The sequence below is a fragment of the Schistocerca nitens genome, chromosome 3, assembly GCF_023898315.1.
Source record: "Schistocerca nitens isolate TAMUIC-IGC-003100 chromosome 3, iqSchNite1.1, whole genome shotgun sequence".
Lineage (NCBI taxonomy): Eukaryota > Metazoa > Arthropoda > Insecta > Orthoptera > Acrididae > Schistocerca > Schistocerca nitens.
Window position 1 is genome coordinate 663205928 of NC_064616.1, and position 20873 is coordinate 663226800.

The 20873-nt window shown below is 38.6% G+C and overlaps 1 protein-coding gene across 1 annotated transcript in view; it reads right to left on the reverse strand.

Annotated features, from left to right (window-relative positions):
* The window catches only part of LOC126248623 (probable C-mannosyltransferase DPY19L1), a 224541-nt gene extending 203977 nt beyond the window's left edge, over positions 1-20564 (reverse strand). The window contains exons 1-2 of the mRNA XM_049949793.1: positions 20321-20564; positions 3105-3217 (exon numbers count right to left, since the gene is read on the reverse strand). Of these exons, the coding sequence (XP_049805750.1) occupies positions 3105-3217; positions 20321-20459 (252 nt within the window). The 5' untranslated portion in view covers positions 20460-20564. The remainder of the gene's footprint in view (positions 1-3104; positions 3218-20320) is intronic.
* Positions 20565-20873: the final 309 nt, after the last annotated feature.

Consider the following 20873-nt stretch of genomic DNA (forward strand, 5'->3'; position numbering starts at 1 on the left):
CGTCAGTAGACTATTTTGAGGGCCTCTAACATGTCACAGGTCCTTATTCCTACCCTGTGCTGTTGCAACTGACAGTAAAACACATGTGGAATAACACAATTTGTTTCATCTTTTTTCTTGTACTGTATCTTCTTGGTGGTGTGTGTTCATCCATCTCCCTACATGTAATGTTTACATATGGACTAAAGTTCCATTTGCATATTTTTGAATTTTTTTAATTCGTTACCATTTGTGAGACAAAAAATAGTTGCCATGACTTTTGCAATAAACATCATATTTATATATTACATATATTTAAAAATATACAGCCAGTCTCTATCTGAATGTTTATTAGAACATGGTGTAAAAATCAGAATTAAGCTGGTCAAGAACTTTTCGAGATTTTTGCTAACAATGTTTTCCCTTTATATATTACATAAACACTTATTTACAATATACATTTAAACAAATATGTAGCCTATGTCCGTCCCAATGTTTATCTGGGTATCATGTACAGATTGATGTAAATCGGTCAAAAACTATTTGAGATTTCTGGTAACAAAGTTTAACAATGAATTATTTTGGTATAGTAGTACAGGAACGTTTTGAGATTTTCGCTAACTGCATTTCCCCTTATAGAATATATATTTATGTACCATCTATATTTAAAATTATGTAGCCTATGTCTCTCTGAATGTATATTAGTAAATCGGTCAAGAACTTTTGGAGAATTTTTCAAACAACAGTTCTCTTACACACACACACACACACACACACACACACACACACACACAAAAACAGGGAAGCACAAAAAAAGCTGGTATAGACATGCATATTCAGATACAGAGATGTGTAAACAGGCAGAATACGGCACTGCAGTCAGCAGTGCCTATATAAGACAACAAGTGTGTGGTGCAGTTATTAGACTGGTTATGCTGCTACAACGGCAGATTATCAAGCTTTAAGTGAGTTTGAACTTGGTGTTATAGTTGGCGCATGAGCATCTCCAAGGTAGCGATGAAGTGGGGATTTTCCCATACGACCATTTCACGAGTGTACTGTGAATATCAGGAATCGGATACAACATCAAATCTCAGACATCGCTGCAGCAGGAAAAACATCCTGCAAGAATGGGACCAACTATGACTGAAGAGAATCATTCAACATGAAGAAACAACATGGATATGGGCTTTCAGAGCTGAAGGCCCACTCGTGTACCTTTAATGACTGCACGACACAAAGCTTTATGCCTTACTTGGGCCTGTCAACACCAACATTGGACTGTTGATGACTAGAAACATGTTGCCTGGTCAGACGAGTCTCATTTCAAATTATATTGAATGGATGGACATGTAAGGGTATGGAGACAACCTCATGAATCCACGCACCCTACAAGTCAGCAGGGGACTGTTCAAGCTGCTGGAGGCTCTGTAATGGTGTGTGGCATGTGCAGTTGGGGTGATATGGAACACCTGATATGTCTAGATATGACTCGAACAGGTGACACGTACATTAGCATCCTGTCTGATCACCTGCATTGATTCATGTCCTTTGTGCATTCTGACAGACTTCGGCAATTCCAGCAGGAGAATGCGACACCCCACATGTCCAATATTGCTATAGAGTGGCTTCAGGAACACTGTTCTGAGTTTAAACATTTCCGCTGGCCACAAAACTCCCTAGACATGAACATTATTGAGCATATCTGGGATGCCTTGCAACATGCTGTTCATAAGAGATCTCCACCCCTGCATACTCTTACAAATTTATGGCAACCCTGCAGAATTTATGGTGTCAATTTCCTCCAGCACTACTTCAGACATTAGTCGTGTCCATGCCATGTCGTGTTGTGGCACTTCTGCATGCTCGGTGGGTGGCCTATACAATATTAGACAGCTATATCAGTTTCTTTGGCTCTTCAATATATACCAACAGCCTTGCCGCAGTGGTGACACCGGCTCCCATCAGATCACCAAAGTTAAGCACTATCGAGCTGGGTGACCATCTAGTCTGCTGAGTGCTGTTGGCTAGCGGGGTGCACTCAGCCCTTGTGAAGCAAACTGAGGAGCTACTTGATTGAGAAGAAAACTGACATACTGCCAGGAAAGCAGTGTGCTGACCACATGTCCCTCCACATCTGCATCCAGTGACACCTTTAGGCTGGGGATGACACAGCGGCCTGTCGGTACCGTTGGGCCTTCATGGCCTGTTCGGGCGGAATTATAGTAATTCGCACGTTTATGACATTATTGTGTAAAAATGTGAAGCAATTTGGTGAAGAACATTTCGATATTTTTGCTAACAATCTTTCATACTTATATAGTGCACATGTACTTATATACTGTATTCATTTAAAAATTGTGTGGCCCACGTCCGTCTGAACATTTATTAGAGTTTTGTGTACGAATTTGAATTAAATCGGTCACGAACTTTTCAAGATTTTGAGTAACAATGTTAAACTACATTGTGTCTTTGTGCTAAGTGATATGATTAAAAACAATGAATGCAATGCTTATACACTCTTCAATGTGTTTAATCCCTACTTCCACACCACTTGTTGCATAATGTACGCATCGAGTACAAAGTATAGCTACTTCAATAACATGATGCATACATTTGCGCTCCTGCCCATGGTCCTTTGTATGCAATGATTGGCAGCAACACTGCCCATATGGTGCATTGGGACAGCTTGTGAGGGGGGATAGCAGGGTGCACATCATGAACCATGTGTATCTGAACAGGCAGACACATGAGGGCAGCTGATGTTATTGCATGAATAGTACTTTCTTTGTCACACACTCATCATAACAAAACTACTGACATGCGAGTGCAGCTGCAGGTAATGTCTAGTTAATTATAATACTGTGTTTATGCTGATGTTCTTGAGTTGGCAATAGTGGTAAATCCCTTTCTAGAGTCTTGAATAGATTAGAATTTAATGTTACACACTGGTCACTTTGTTCATGAAATGTGTTGTACTATTGTTGTTAAATATACTCCAAAGCATCACTGCCAAGTATGTCACGCATTCTACGAATCTTATGTGATTGCACATATGACAATGTGAAAGTACCTAAGTATTTATTTAGTGATATGAAGCACTTTTATAATTAAGCATTACTTACCATCTCTGTCCTAAACGACATTTCCCGCTCCAAAGAAGATAAATGTGAAAAATGCCTGTAATTTTCATGCATCGATGATACGTGGTAAATGCTGAAACCACCTGACAGAAGCGCTGAAACAGTATTTCATAAATTCTGTAACATGTGTCATTAATAGGCACAGCTATTGCTATGCAACATAAGCTTCCTCTGACCACATTTTTCTGAAATAATTTTACTTTAGTGTGGAAAATATAGCACAATTTGCAGTAGTTTGTATGTCATCTAAACATTTAGGTTCCCTGTAAGTTTTAATGTGCCTATCATGTCAATAACAAAAGTAGTCAACATCTCTAATTCACTGTTGTAGTGTTGGACAAACTTTAAAATATCACAAACAAAACTGAAATTAGCAGACAACAACTCTAACAAATGTGTCCTCCCACTGAACTTAAAAGGAAAACATTATGATATGGCAAGAAGTCAGATGAGTGCAACAAGAATGTTAACTTGACATTCAGTTTATCTGGATATCTGGAAGCTAAGGTAATTAGTAAACCAGCTGACAAAGTTGTGGATATTTGTACAAACTCAGGTAAAGAAACATGTCGCCACAACCCAACATGCTATAAACTCTACTGATGCTGACAACAAGTTCAGTATCCATTCACTTCTAATTGTTTTTGTAAATAGTGATCAAATTTGCTCAGAACATCATAAACGTGTAACCACACTGAAGTCCAAATTCAAAACCAGTCATCAATGAAATACAACACTTACTACAGAAAGCACATTTATCATTAGCAGTAACATACAGCTAGAATAGAACTTAAATCCTGGATGGAACGGGCAGTTATTTATATGAACACTAAATATTTCAGAGTGTAGGTATTTAGGGTATATAAACATCAAATATTCCATAATGTACAACAATTGCAAACATAAGGTTTTCAAGAACCTTGCAGAAATGATAAATACATAACAACAAATAGCTGTTGGTGGTCAGATTTGAACTAGCAACCTGCAGCACGCCCAACAGTGGCACTAACCACACTAACACACTGTGCACCACATTTCGCAGCACTGCTCTCCCTCCTGAAGAAACAGCAACTCACTGTATCAGAAGTTCTCGAGCCGGCTATAGCACTCTGGGTCTAGATCTTGTTAATGGTTCTCTGTATGGGGCACTGGTGAATCTTCATGTTCTGGTCATGTTGTTACATCCTCTTCACTATGATGAGCACTGAAAGTAGGCCCTCCTGTCAAAGCTTTGCAGTTTCCTTGAACCTCCCATCATCGAACTGTATCTCTGGGATGTAGTAGGGCATCACACGGAGGAGGACGTGGACAATGTCTGTGCACTTTTGTCTTCTTGAGGAAAGGTGATAATTCTTGACTTCATATGTGACATTTGAAAAGTAATGAAAGATACAGTACAGCCCAAAGCAGGACTTTAGTAGCTTTTCTGATAGTCCTACTTTCTGCACAGGTGTAAAAATCCATTTCAAATCTCCCAGGCTGTATCCCACTGGCCGATGCTTGTTGTGATAGCACTCTTGGTCTTTACACTGGGAATCCAGGGTCCATATGCGATCCAGCCGCCTTGCTTCTTCAGTCCTGGTGATGAGGTGTTTAACACAGTCATCCTGATTATCGTCTGGCTGAAATGGTAACAGTGAATCCATTGTTGTTTCGGCCTCGCGACCATGGAGCAGGAAGAGCAGTGTGTTGCTTTGCTGTGTTGTATGCAAATGTCATGACAGCCAGTATTGTATGCCACTCTCTCTCTCTCTCTCTCTCTCTCTCTCTCTCTCTCTCTCTCTCTGTTCCACATCAACATATGTGTAGAGCTTATCTGCCAACATCTGATTAAAACATTCTATGAGGACATTTGTCTGTGGATGGTAGGCAAGTGTCATCCTATGAGTAATGTTGCAGTGTGAAATGATCTCTGATAATAATCTTCACTGAAAAACTTTTCCACAATCACAGATCATCACGGGGGATCCTCTTTGCTTCAAAATGATGTCTTTTGCAATGAACATGGCAATTTCAGAGCTTTGACAGTCAATACAACTTTAATGATTGCACAGCAGGTGAGGTAATCAGTGCAGATTACTAACCTTCTCCTGTTCATTGACTTCAAGAAGCTCCCCAAGAGATTGATTCCAATTCAGTGGCATGGCACTGCTGCTGGTGGGATCAGTAGCAGTTGCCCTGGAGGTAATTTTGCCACATTCTTACATCATTCTTACATGACTAGAACATGAAGATTCACCAGCGCCCCATACAGAGGACCATTAACAAGATCTAGACCCAGAGTGCTATAGCTGGCTCGAGAACTTCTGAAACAGTGGGTTGCTGTTTCTTCAGGAGAGAGAGCAGTGCTGCAAAATGTGGTGCACACAGTGTGTTAGTGTGGTTAGTGCCACTGTTGGGCGTGCTGCGTGTTGCTAGTTCAAATCTGACCACCAACAGCTATTTGTTGTTATGTATTTATCATTTCTGAAAGGTTCTTGAAAACCTTATGTTTGCAATTGTTGTACATTATGGAATATTTGATGTTTACATACCCTAAATACCTACATTCTGAAATATTTAGTGTTCATATAAATAACTGCCCGCTCCATCCAGGAGTTAAGTTCTATTCTAGCTGTACATTACTGCTAATTGTTTTTGTAACTAGTGATCAAATTTGCTCAGCCTGAGTGGCTGACTAGAGGGATAAGAATATCCTGTAGAACAAAGTGGCAATTATATCAAAACGTTAGAAACAGTCAAAATCTAAATGCAGCAGCCCATTACAAACAGTACTGTAAGGTGCTTAAAAAAGTTATTAATGAGGCAAAAAGTATGTGGTATGCAGATAGAATAGCTAAGTCTCAGGATAAAATTAAAACCATATGGTCAGTCATAAACGAAGTGGCTGGTCTGCAGAGTCAGGTCGAGGATATAGAATCAGTGCGTAGTGGGAATGTCCGTGTTACTGATAAGTCACATATTTGTACAGTATTTAATAAACACTTTCTGAATATAGCAGGTGAACTAAATAGAAACCTAGTTCCAACAGGAAATCATATAGCGCTCGTAGAAAAAAGTGTTCCGAGACTGTTACCTGAAATGCTCCTCCATGATACTGACAAGAGGGAGATTGAGTTAATAATTAAATCACTAAAGACCAAGAACTCTCATGGATATGACGGGGTATCTAGCAGAATACTGAAGTATTATTCTATGTATGTTAGCCCAGTACTTAGCCATATCTGTAACTTTTCCTTTAGGAGTGGTCGGTTTCCTGACCGATTAAAATACTTGGTAGTGAAGCCACTTTATAAAAAGGGAGACAGGGATAATGTTGACAATTATAGACCTATTTCTATGCCATCGGTGTTTGCTAAAGTTATCGAGAAGGTTGTATACACAAGGTTACTGGAGCATTTAAATTCACATAATTTGCTGTCAAATGTACAGTTTGGTTTTAGAAATGGTTTAACAACTGAAAATGCTGTATTCTCTTTTCTCTGTGAGGTTTTGGACGGATTAAATAAAAGGTTGCAAACACTAGGTGTTTTCTTTGATTTAACGAAGGCTTTTGACTGTGTTGACCACAAAATATTACTGCAGAAGTTGGACCATTATGGAGTAAGGAGAGTAGCTTACAATTGGTTCGCCTCTTACTTTGGGAACAGAAAGCAGAAGGTAATTCTCCGCATTATTGAGAGTGGTAGTGATGTTCAGTCCCAATGGGGCACTGTTAAGTGGGGCGTTCCCCAAGGGTCAGTGCTGGGGCCAAGGCTGTTTCTTATTTATATAAATGATACGCCTTCTAGTATTACAGGTGATTCAAAAATATTTCTGTTTGCTGATGACACCAACTTGGTAGTGAAGGATCTTGTGTGTAATATTGAAACATTATCAAATAATGTAGTTCATGAAATAAGTTCGTGGTGTGTGGAAAATAATTTGATGCTAAATCACAGTAAGACTCAGTTTTTACAGTTTCTAACTCACAATTCAACAAGAACTGATATTTTGATCAGACAGAATGGGCATATTATAAGCGAGATGGAACAGTTCAAGTTCCTAGAGGTTCGAATAGATAGTAAGCTATTGTGGAAAGCCCATGTTCAGGATCTTGTTCAGAAACTAAATGCTGCTTTACTTACCATTAGATCAGTATCTGAAATAAGTGACAGTTCAACACGAAAAGTAGTCTACTTCGAATATTTTCATACGCTTATGTCATATGGTATTATTTTTTGGGGTAATTCTTCTGATTCAAAAAGGGCATTTTTGGCTCAAAAACGGGCTGTTCGAGCTATATGTGGTGTAAGTTCGAGAACCTCTTGTCGACCCCTATTCCATAGTCTGGAAATTCTGACATTGCCCTCACAGTATATATTTTCTTTAATGTCGTTTGTTGTTAGCAATATTAGCTTATTCCCAAGAGTTAGCAGCTTTCACTCAGTTAATACTAGGCAGAAATCAAATCTGCATGTGGAATGCACTTCCTTGACTCTTGTGCAGGAAGGAGTGCACTATTCTGCTGCATCCATTTTCAATAAGCTACCACAAGAACTCAAAAATCTTAGCAGCAGCCCAAACGCTTTTAAGTCTAAATTGAAGAGTTTCCTCATGGCTCACTCCTTCTATTCTGTCGAGGAGCTCCTGGAAGCGCTGAAAAATTAAGTAAATTCCAGTGTTACATTGTTGATTTTCTTTACTTAAACTTACAAATTGTCGCCTGAATACGTTTCTTGTATTTCATTTTATCTGTTTCTACTATCGTGTTATAATTTCATGTATTGACTCGTTCCATGACCACGGAGACTTCTCCTTAATTTGGTCCCACGGAACAATAAATAAATAAAATAAATAAATGCACCAGATGCCCCAAATTTTTTTCTCTGGATTGGAACAAAACTCCATTTCCATTCACCAGATGCCCCATTTTTTTTTTATTTCTTCGGCAGAGAAGAGGCACTTTTTCTAATTGAGGCTAGAGCCTGCAGTCTGAACACACTGCAGCACGATTATCAGGCAGCTTATATGATCTTGAAATATCTTCTAAGAATGACTATGTCACCCAGACAGCAAAGATTCGTCAACCATTTAAGGTGTCAAAGCATGTTTCCCATCCTATGTTTGAAGGTGGTTAGAACCCTACAAGTACAAAATGTCATAGCTTTAAGCTCACACAAAAACCATCAGGAGTTATAAAGGCAGCCTTTTTCCAGTTAGTCTCAATCTGCCAGTAGCCTTTGTACAAGTCCATTGTTGGGAAGTATACTACTGGCCATTAAAATTGCTACACCAAGAAGAAATGCAGATGACAAATGGGTATTCATTGGACAAATATATTATACTAGAACTTATATGTGATTACATTTTCACGCAATTTGGGTGCATAGATCCTAAGAAATCAGTACCCAGAACAACCACCTCTGGCCGTAATAAGGGCCTTGATACCCCTGAGCATTGAGTCTAACAGAGCTTGGATGGCGTGTACAGGTACAGCTGCCCATGCAGCTTCAACACGATACAATAGTTCATCAAGAGTAGTGACTGGCATATTGTGACGAGCCAGTTTCTCGGCCACCATTGACCAGACGTTTTCAATTGGTGAGAGATCTGGAGAATGTGCTGGCCAGGGCAGCAGTCGAACATTTTCTGTATCCAGAAAGGCCCGTACAGGGCCTGCAACATGCGGTTGTGCATTATCCTGCTGAAATGTAGGGTTTTGCAGGGATCGAATGAAGGGTAAAGCCACGAGTCGTAACACATCTGAAATGTAACGTCCTCTGTTCAAAGTGCCGTCAATGCGAACAAGACTTGACTGGGACGTGTAACCAATGCCACCCCATACCATCACGCCGGATGATACGCCAGTATGGTGATGACAAATACATGCTTCCAATGTGCATTCACAGCATTGTCGCCAAACACGGATGCGACCATCATGATGCTGTAAACAGAACCTGGATTCATCTGAAGAAATGACGTTTTGCCATTCGTGCACCCAGGTTCATCGTTGAGTACACCATCGCAAGCCCTCCTGTCTGTGATGCAGCATCAAGGGTAACTGCAGCCATGGTCTCCGAGCTGATAGTCCGTGCTGCTGCAAACGTCATCGAACTGTTCGTCCAGATGGTTGTTGTCTTGTAAACGTTCCCATCTGTTGACTCAGGGATCAAGACGTGGCTGAACGATCCGTTACAGCCATGCGGATAAGATGCCTGTCATCTCGACTGCTAGTGATACGAGGCTGTTGGGATCCAGCACGGCGTTCCGTATTACCCTCTTGAACCCACCGATTCTATATTCTGCTAACAGTCATTGGATCTCGACCAACACGAGCAGCAATGTCGTGATACGATAAACTGCAATCGTGATAGGCTACAATCCGACCTTTATCAAAGTCGGAAACGTGATGGTACACATTTCTCCTCCTTACACGAGGCATCACAACAACGTTTCACCAGGCAATGCCGGTCAACTGCTGTTTGTGTATGAGAAATCAGTTGGAAACTTTCCTCACGTCAGCATGTTGTAGGTGTCACCACCAGCGCCAACCTTGTGTGAATGCTCTGAAAAGCTAATCGTTTGCATATCACAGCATCTTCTTCCTGCCGGTTAAATTTCGTGTCTGTACAACGTCATCTTCGTGGTGTAGCAATTTTAATGGCCAGAAGTGTAGTTTGCTCTTTGCAAGCAGGCTAGTGTCTCATCAATGTGCAGAAATGGATAGACATCATTAGTTGACGCAGAAATGCTATGTGCCATCCTTCTTCACAAGGACCACAGGAGAGAACCAAGGATGTTCTGAAAGTTCAATGCCACCACCTTGCAGCATCTTCTCCATTTCCTCCCGGATAGCAGTCGTTCAGATGGCAGCACACTATATGAGTGCTAGCTAACTCATGGATGATCCTCAATGTTGGTATGGTATTTTACCATGAGCTGCTTGATCTATCTTTCTCCACTATGGATCTGAAAGGATCCAAAAATTGATACAAAATGGCTATCAATTGCTGAGGTTGGTTCCTCAGTCAGGCCAGGTTCTTTTGAAAGTTTGATAGTAGCTTCTTCCCCTGCATTTCCTGTAGTGGTAGTGAAGTACAATTCTTCATCGGCGACATTAAGCTGCTGTTCCTGGACTGGTTTGGCTGCCCCTACACCTACTGCTTTAGGGACGAGTTGTGGCTACTCTTGACAGTGATTTAAAGTTTTCCTTGAGCACCTACCACACTTATTATCACTGCTGGTATGTAGATTTCTTTTGTGAGTGTGAGTAGCTTTATCAACAAAAGTTTCACAGTTTAAAACTGAACATCTTGACTGATGACTGGTACACGTCTCGTTGATGATGGTGGAATAATAATGTTTTCAATAGCAACCAAATGTCTCAGGATGGTGATAGATGTGTAAGTCTACTATGGAACTGCTTCTTGTAAAGGCTTATTGCACCTTACAGTTCTGCAAGTGCAGGATTTTGTGTCAGTATTTGCTGTCATTTGGGAACCAATATCATTCTTCAGAGTAGCCCACTTCAGGATTGCCCAAAATTCCATTATAAAGCTTAGGGCTGGACGATCTACAATAAATACATCTCAGTATGTGGTATACAGGGCACAACCATGAAATATATGGAACCCAAACTCTTGGATGGACAAGAATGGGACTGCATCCCAGCATTCATCCTTAATCATTTAGGGAATCTACAGCAGCCCTAAATCTTTACATCTGGACAAGTACGTGGGCAACAATCCTCCCATATTTGAGTCCTGTGTTTAAACCACCATTTCATCTCACTAGGTGGAAGGAAGATTTGTCTAATATTCATTAGCAGCCACTGAAATACTATGCTTGTGTACAGTCGCAGCACTGGACATTGTTAAGTCCCATAGTGCTTAGAGCCATTTGAACACTTGGGCATTGCATCTACATGTCAAGCTGCGGGCAGCCAGTGGGAAGACAGTATGGGGTAACCAATGATCAGCCACTAGCCAGATGACTTTCTCATATCACAAAATATGAAGTATTTACCTTGGGTGGACAATTCTCACTTCACAGACTGCTTCGGCCACAGACTGACATTTCTGTTATTGATACATGGTAGTAGGGCTATATGTATTATTGATACATAGTAATAGGGCTATATGTAATGTTGAAATAGTTGTTAATGAATTCATCTGGATCTTGGTTGTGATGACTGACTGATCTGTGGCATAGCTCAAACTCCACATAGCCTGGATCTATGTTACATTGGAAGGTGATAGACTGACAGAGTTGGCAAAGCCAACGAATTTGAATAAAGAATCGAATGTTAATGTTAAGCCTTGATTTTGGTGAAGGCTGTCCTTTAAATCACTTGCTATACAAATCAGCTGATCCACCACCATAACTTACACTTTGTTGACAACAGAGATTCCAAGGAAACAGCATGCACAGGCCTTCCAAACATAAAGGTTTAACAGACAGTCAACAACAAGGTCAGTAAGAACAGAGTACAAACATGGATGGAACAAGGAAATGGAAGGATTTTTGTCATATGCTTGACGAAAGAAATACCTCAACATGTGCCATAACTGGTTTAAGGAAACTGTGGAATGGGTAAATCTTGGTTGATGAATGGGGATTTGAACCTTATTCCTCCTGAATGAGAGTTCAGCATTCCTACTACTACTTCACCTTGTTCAGTCACTTGCTGCAGTGGAATGAACTGCAGTAACTGGTAAGTTGAAAGAGAGTTTAAAACAGCAGTCTTCTCAAGCTCGTAAATCACTCTTTTCATGATTTTTCTATCATCATGCAGATCGAATTGCAGTTTTTTGTTTGTTTGCATCCCTATGTTTGACATCAATGTAGACAACAATCCTTACCCTTTTAACTTAAAGTGCTACATAAAACAAAAATTATGGCAGTTTACTCTACTATCTGGGTATTAAATAAGCTTATTTGTTTAGCCAGCTCTCAGTGTTTTAACCTGGAGTATACCTTTCCATAACCTTGTAAATGGTTCTGCAAGTTTGACTACACTTAAGTTTTGCAAATCCTTCTGAAGTGCTATGATTTATATAAATATTCTGCTAGCCACAGGATATGTTTTGTTCTATTATTTTCTGATACAAACATTTTCCAAGACCGAGCCAGTCACAGTACTTAATGTGCACTCATATAAGGAGAAGTAGATTCCTACCATTCCCACAACCCAATCACATTTGACGTAACTCAGTCTACTTTTTAACTTCATAGAACTTAATTTCAAACAGTAATTTAAACCTTTGCACTCTGTAATGCAAATATAGGTCATCTTTGTGCACTCTCATTTAAACTACACCACAGACAATTGCACGAGTCTCTCTGTGGAAACAATGAGGTCACCGACCAACAAGCAGGGTGTACATTAAAATGGTAAGTGTGCTTGCATTCAAATAAGCATTACAATACAAAACCTTTCATTGTGTGATTTTTTAACTCATGATAAGACTGTTTCAATCATCATTTCACTCTGTTTACAAATTAATGACTGTCATCAAAATCATTATCACCCTCATTTACATTTAGTCATTCCTCTAAAAGCTCTACAATCTCTTCCTCAGAAAAGGCTGTGGGTGACGAGCTAGTCATTTTGTGCCTACTAACTTGAACATAATAATTACAACCTTTCTCTCAACACAACTGCTACAGTTTGACACTGAGTTAATGCAGATTTTCCTAGGTGGCAGTACTATGTAGCATTGATACCTAGTACTGTCAGATTCAAGGATGGAGTATGTGCGGTATACAAAAAAATTGTGTCGAATGAGGTGTGGCATTAGAGTGGAAAACAAAATTTGCAATATTGAGCACCATTTGCCATTGGAGTGAAACAGCATAAAAGGCTGAAAGTGATCCTTCCCATTCCACCATTCATATACATAAAGTGAGAAGCACACTTGTAAAAATCAAGCTAGCTATATGAAGCAGCATATCCCATGTTATCTGCACAGGAGCATTGAGCATATTAGGAAGGATATTTAATAATAATATCACAGGATACACTATAGATTGACTTGTGTAGTAGAAAAGTAGTAGACATGCACATACAAATCCGGCCATTTAAAATAATCTAGTTGTTGTTAATAACAAACACGTAAATAGTCATTTACCTCTGTGTACTCAAAAAGTTAACCAACGGAAACTAGAATTTTTCATAAAATACCCAAATATGAATAATTATTGGGTAATATCATTTATCACAAAGTAAGAAACAAATCTAGTAACATAATGACAATAGTGATAATTGTTTATGAAAAAGCTGTGCAGGTTTTTCTTACAAAATCCATTTTTTCCTTACAAGGATTCTTAGAAATCACCAATGCAAGTATAACTTTGTAAAAAATATATTTTCATTAAACTTCACATTAAAAAGACTTAATAAGTATACTTATGAAGTCTACTACATGTGCATATGCTAAACTACTGATAAAGAATCTGATACTATTTTACATTTATTCAGTGTCAGTCACTGTAAATTAAATGCAACATAAAATGACTACTCCATATGAAGCAAATAACTATCCTACAATTAACCTTTTTATGGTTTATGGAACACATAAGTTCCACAAAAGTAATAGTTAGTTTGTTACATGTTACATGGATCAATTTGTACAACAGATCGTAATGATGTGGAATGAGTCATTTTACATTCACATTGCAAATTAATTTGTACATATGATTACATTCTGAACACTTTCAAGTTTTTTCCTTACAAAAAGAAAAAAATACACACAGATGTCTGGTAGTAACTCCTGCCCAACACCTTTCACACATTGCGGTAATAGAAATTATTTTGTGGAATAGCAGGAGCTGTCAAGGAGAAACTTTCTACGTTTGTTTTCATATTTTGCTTTGCTGCCTGTCAGACATTTTATATCACTGGGTAAGTGATAAAAAATTTTAGTTGCAGCACTGTGCACAACCTTCATGTGGAGCAATGAATGCCATTTTTCATTCTGTTATTGTAATTATACAAATAATCATTTCATTTGAACTGAGTCTATTATTTACAAAAAAGAAGCTTCATGAGAGAATAAATATAATATGATGCAGTAGTCAGAATGCCCAATTCCTTAAACAGAAGACTACAAGATGATCATGGGTGAACACCACATATTATTCTTACAGCACGTTTTTGTGCAATGAAAACTTTCATTCTTAAAGATGAGTTACCCCAGAACATTACTGCATATGACATTATTGAATGAAAATCTGCAAAATCTGTCAACTTACTGATTTGTCTCTCCCCAAGATTTGCAATGTTGCTAAGTGCAAATAAGGCTGAATTAAATTGTTTTAGGAGTTCCAAAATGTGCTTTTTCCAATTTAAATTCTCAACAGTATGGGCCACTAAGAATTTTTAAGTTTCCACTTGATTTATTAATTCCTTGTTGTTACTCTTATCATTGGTGCAGTACCCATAGATGTGCAGAACTGAATGTGTTGCATCTTTTTTTGAGGGTACTACGTGGTCGCTTCGGGGCTGCGGCTTTGACGAGCCTCCTGTACGGCCAAACCAACTTCGAATATTTTCAGGGCGCCACAATTCGCCCGTTACCTCACAACTACTAATCAATTGCACTTGTTTTTCTATTCCAAGAGCGGTTATCTCAATATCTGCCATTTCAAGGTTCATACTCAGATTGAAGGAAGGGACAGTGTTATAATCTTCCGTGGTGAAACAATTTCGGAAGACTGAATTCAGTATTTTGGCCCTCTGTCTGTTATCTTCCGTTTAGGTGCTAGTACGGTCAGTGAGTGACATTCACCCTGTATAGTCCGAACACATGTGTATACAGATTACAAAGATAATTTTCACTGTATCTGTGTTTGTGTACAATTCACAGAAACCTTGTCAATGATACTTTTAAAAACTTTGTTTACAATTTCTTCTGTTTCTGCATGTATGCTTGGATTGATTACAATACTAGTGTCAACTGTAAAAACTAATTCTGTTTGCTATGTATTCGAGGGAAGATTGTTTACATATATGACGATCAATAATGGACCTGAGATTGAGTTTGTGGAACCCCATACATACTTTCTCCCCAGTCAGAACTATGTCCACAAACTATATTGGTTAAATTACAAAATACAACTACCTGCATTCATTTGGTTAAATGTGACATTATCCACTGATTGGCTATATCATCAATCCCATAAAACATCAATTTATCTAGGAGAATACTGTGATTCACACAGTCAAATGACAGATAGGTTGCAGAAAATACCAACCGGTGCTGCTTTATTATTTATTGCTTGTAAAATCTGGTGAGTGAACATGTAAATGGTATTCCCAGAAGAGAAACCTTTTTGAAACCCTAACTGTGGTTTGCTGAGGATATTATTGTTGCTATGGTAAGATACTATTCTACAAAGCATCATCTTTTCAAAAATTTTGGAAAATGATATCAAGAGTGGAAAAGGTCAGTAGTTATTGACATGTCTCTTATCACCTTTCTTAATGAGGGCTTTAACATTGGTATACTTCAGTCTTTCTGGAAAAATTCCTTGAGTTAGATGATGCATTACATATTTTGGATAAGTCCAAGCTTATTATATGGGGGGAAAATCTTTTGTACTCTATTGGAAACACTACTGGAAGCTTTTATTTTTGAGAGAATGTATAATTTTCTTAATTTCTGCAGGAGAAGTTGTTATTCATATGATTGAATTTCCTGAGAATTACTTTTTCGACATACTGCTGGGATTTTTCTCTTGAACTGTTTGTCCCGATGCTTTCCACCATATTTAAGAAATGATTATTAAATACATTTTCTACCTAAGACTCATCATTTACAGCCCTTTCACTCAGCTCAATTGCGATGTTATCTTGTTTTGTGGCTGGCTCTCCTACCCCTCGTTTCACTACGTTCCATATAGCCTTAAGTCTGTTGTCAGGATTACTGCTTTCTGGCATTATGTATACATTTCTTGTTTTTTAATAATCTTTCTTAGCAACATTTGGGTAGTTTTTGTAGTGTGCAACTACTGCAGGATTCTTACATGTTCTTGCCAAAAAGATACATTTCCCTTTTCCTTTCACAAGATACTTTAATCTCAATAATAATATATGGTCTTTTACATGGTTGTTTTGTGTCCTTCCTGATTAGCTTGCGCAGATATCTATTTTCAAATAATTATGTGAATTTATCATTGAATAGATTAAATTTGGTTCATTATAAATTTCATTCCAGGTCATCACCTGTAAATGTCCTGGAGTCATTAATTATTCTCACTAATTTCCACTGAGGAGTATCATTACTGCAAGGCACTATTTTAATTGCCCTAACTAACTGTGTGTCATGATCAGACAGACATTTGTTAGTGCATAACAGTTATTTTCTTGCTTTGAGCTCCACCAAATAAAACATTATCAATTAGGGTCCTGTTTAACTAAACAATAATAAAATAAACTTTCATTGTACCATTTTGTTGCCATGTCCAAGTGTTACCCCACAGTAATGACACACTTTCAGCATTATACAGTGCAGCTGTTACGGATCCCACCCAAACACTTATTCATTTACTAATTATCTCGTGCACAACTGCCTCAATGTGGTATTGTGGTGCTGGCTCAGATTCTGTGGCATTTTGTTGCACAGATTGTAAATTTTTTCTCACCTAGCCCCCTGTTTATCGTACTGCTGTTCATTTAGAAGGATGACATCACAATTAATTGCTGTGTTAATTAATGCAATAATCAGGTAATAGGTATGGGCTCGCAAAATTACAACAACAATGGACCTGTACAAGACACTGTTATCTACTTGTCTCAATGTTTTTGAACTTGGGTTTTGTCTTAATACATGGGACACCTACACTGACCAGCCACAACATTATGACCACCTACCTACTATCGATATAACCCATCCAGGTGATAGCAGCGTACCTGGCAAGGAATGACTGCTGGTCAGACACATGCACAATCCATGTAGTATCAGTGAGTGTGTAAGGGGATGGCACACAAACTGTCTGAGTTTGAATGAGGGCAGATTTTGGTGGCCCGGAGGCTTGGTACGAGCTTTTCACAAACTGCATGACTTCGCAGGTGTTCAAGGAGTGCTGGGTGAGTGTCTCCAACTCATGGCAAAACCAAGTTGAAACTACATCCAAATGATGTGGGTGTGGGGGGCCACCCCTCATTAGAGATGTCGGACACCGTATGCTGGGCAGACAGGTAAAACAGGACAGAGACAAACTGTGGTGGAACTAACATAAGGCTTTAATGCTGGGCAGAGTAAAAGCATGCCTGAACACAAAGTGCTTCGAAAACTCATAATAGTGGGTCTCCGCAGCCAACAACCCATGCATGTGCCAATGTTAAGATATCAGAAATTATGACTGAAATGGAGCACATGACCACCAGCACTGGAAGCTGACGCAGTGGCAGAGCAGTGCACGGTCTGATGAATCCTGATACATTCTCCATCATGCTGATGGGAGGGCACAAATCCGTCATCTTCCAAGGGAACAGCACCTTGACACGTTCTGCGTAATAGAGAGAAGCTGGCCGCGGCTCCTTTATGCTCTGCTGAACATTCACATGGGTGTCCATTGGTCCAGTGGAGCTTGTGTAAGGCACCATGATAGCCAAGAAGTATCGTAAACTGGTTGCGGACCACGTACACCCTGTCATGACTGTCATAACGATCATGTTTTCCTATGGGAGTGGTATTTTTCAACAAGATAGTGCGCCATGTCGCAGGGTCAGGAGTGAGATTATCAGTTTGAGGAACACGGTGGCAAGTTCCAATTGATGTGCCGGCCCCCAAATTTGCCAGATCTGAACCATAATGGTCTTGTATATGTATTGTGCTAGCATGTAGTGAGATGCCTTTGTAACTCAGAGAAAAATAATATGGACCATGGGGTAGATATACAGAAGCCTGTGAGCAATAAAATTATGCTCTGCTTGTTTCATGAAAATCAGTGAATCACTATCTCATATAGTCCATGAATGTCTAAAGTGGCTAACAGCGTTTTCTTATAAATCACAGACATTGCTTTGAAACGTTACTACACACCTCAGTAATTCTGCTGGTTCGACCATAATCTGTATTTACTGGGACATATGTGACCCAGAAAACTTCACAAAACATGAAACCATTGGTGTGTGGTATGTCAAAACCATCATCAAATGTTATATTAAAAGCTTGTGTGTTATATTTCACATTTTTCAGTGTCAGGAGAATGAACGTGATTTGATACTGATTTGTTACACTTTTTTTCCACAATACCATCCAGATAAAATCATCCTGAAATTAGAAATTTAAATCTGGAAAGCCTAGGTTCCCATGTAAATATTGATCAAGTTAGGTTTTGGGACACATGCCCGCCAACTTCACCAATTTTCAAAATCAGTTAGCCAAAAATTCTGATAGTGGAAGTGTATTATTTATAACAAAGAAAGACAGTTTTTTTACATTTTATTTTTTAAATAGGCTATATACAAAATAAATTTTACCCCTGAAAGGGTTAACATCAAGAAGAAAATCATCTAAGAAAGGATAGGGAAAAAGGTAGTGCAGAGGCATATGTGTCAAATTGTGTGTTTGTCTTACATTTACATGCATTTGCTTCTACTAGGCGTAAAAATATAGTACATAAAAATACTCCAACTAAACTTAAGGGACAAACACTTGCTCACAGTACTGTGACTCCACAGTTAATCTTTTATATTGACACTAATAGAAGTTTGTGGTATTTTCATTCCACTCAACATGTGTGACAAAAGTCATATAAAGTGTTGTAAAACATTATAAACTCACTGAATTATATCAAAACAAAATAAATTATGCAACTGTTAAACAGAAATTTTCAAATAAATTCAAGTCAAATAGCCATGAAACAATGAACATACAATACAAGGGTTTACTTCATTTCACAAATCTTAATAGCAGGTAATCAAAGGGGAAGATGTGACCCACAAATTGTTATTAGAGCCATCTGGCATTCTCAAAGAATGAGTTTGGAAAACACTATTCAAGTTGGCTGGATCACATAAACAAGCTGAAATATGTAGTTTGCCTCCAAAAAAGATATTTTAGCAAAGACTTGGCAAAAAATACAATTTAATAGAAACCCACATATCTCGATAAACTATTCAAATATAGAAACTAGGGCGTCAAACAGCTGGAGAGTTTGCTACATTCTTCACAATACATTTATACTGTACACTGATATTTTGTACGTTAAAGTCTATCCTGGTTAAAGAAATACAATAAAAGTAGGTAGCCCTACTATATTCTTTATAACTGGAATACAAAATGTATCAACTGTGTTGTCTGCAAGTACTAGAGGTAATACAGTATATTGATGCAAACAGTTTGATTATAACTCCAGAAGAAACTGTTCCAATGAACTTATTATCCAACCACAACAGGATCACAAGCTAATCCTCATACTGAAATACATGGACAAACAATGGGAAAAATAGGTAATACAACGTTCCTCAGTACATGGATCCAATGGAAAATGAAATACGATATCTTTGTAGACTACATAAACAGAAAACTAAGCAAAACATGTTTCATCATACCAAAACTAAGAAACTGTAAATCATATGATAATCTCAGGACCATAGCCTATATTTTGCTTCTGTTCACTCAGTGCTGAAATATGGTGTGGTATTTTGGGGAAACTGTGGAGCAAGTTGAAACACTTTAGCATACAGAAAAAGTTTATTTTACTAATGGAAGTGGTAGGGCAAAGATCGACCTGTAGACAAATATTTAGTAACGACAAAATACTACCATTTCCATGTATTCACGTACTTGAAAATGTAATTATTATGAATCTGACACAGCAAATACATGACGTACAGGTGCAGCAGACAAATACAGACAACTACAGAAAGGCATTCGTCATATCAACATCAAAGTATATAATGCATTATTTAAATCCACAGAAACAATTTCGAATCAGCCGTGAAGGATTGCCTGGTCAAGGACTGCTTCTATACAGTAAGGGTGTTTGTAGAAAATCAAGACCGTAGCATCAATTACGACTGTATTTGTACGGTGTATAGAATGACAAAATATTATGTAGGCTAATATTACTCTTTGCAAAAATTGTGTGTGTAAACAATTTCAAGAAATTGTGTATAGTAACTGAGGAGTGGTCTGAAATCTTTTGTACACTGTCAAGTCCTTGATTCACAGGACCAATAAATAAATACTAGAAAAATAACTCACCCAGAACTATGACAAAAAATTTTGGTTTCGTTTCAGTTTTGTGTATGTGCGATACTTGTTTTGTTGGCACTTCCTTCTCTTTGCCTCTTCGTTTCCTCGACCTGTTATGCTTTCCACTATTTACATTTAGTTCCTTCATCTTATTAAATAAACCCACTTGCAAGCAGTATACAACTTTTCCCTTAGTTCTAAACGCACTACTGCCATTCGCGGGCAAGGAATTTAAAAACTCGCAAAGACAAATTCAAAGACCTCCAGCTGTAGCGCGGAGAGCGTCGTAACGTCGATGACTATCAACCCGAATGATAGTAAACACCGCGAATTTGTACTAGGCATGTTCCCACGGGAGCTGGAATTCCGCTAGTAAGATCTAGCATTCGTCGCTGAGACACGGACCTATCAACACAATTGTGAGCCTAGTGTGCGGCAGTAAAAATGGCTCTAAGCACTATGGGACTTTACGTTTGAGATCATCAGTCTCCTAGACTTATAACTACTTAAGACTAACTAACCTAAGGACATCACACACATCCACGCCCGAGGCAGGATTCGA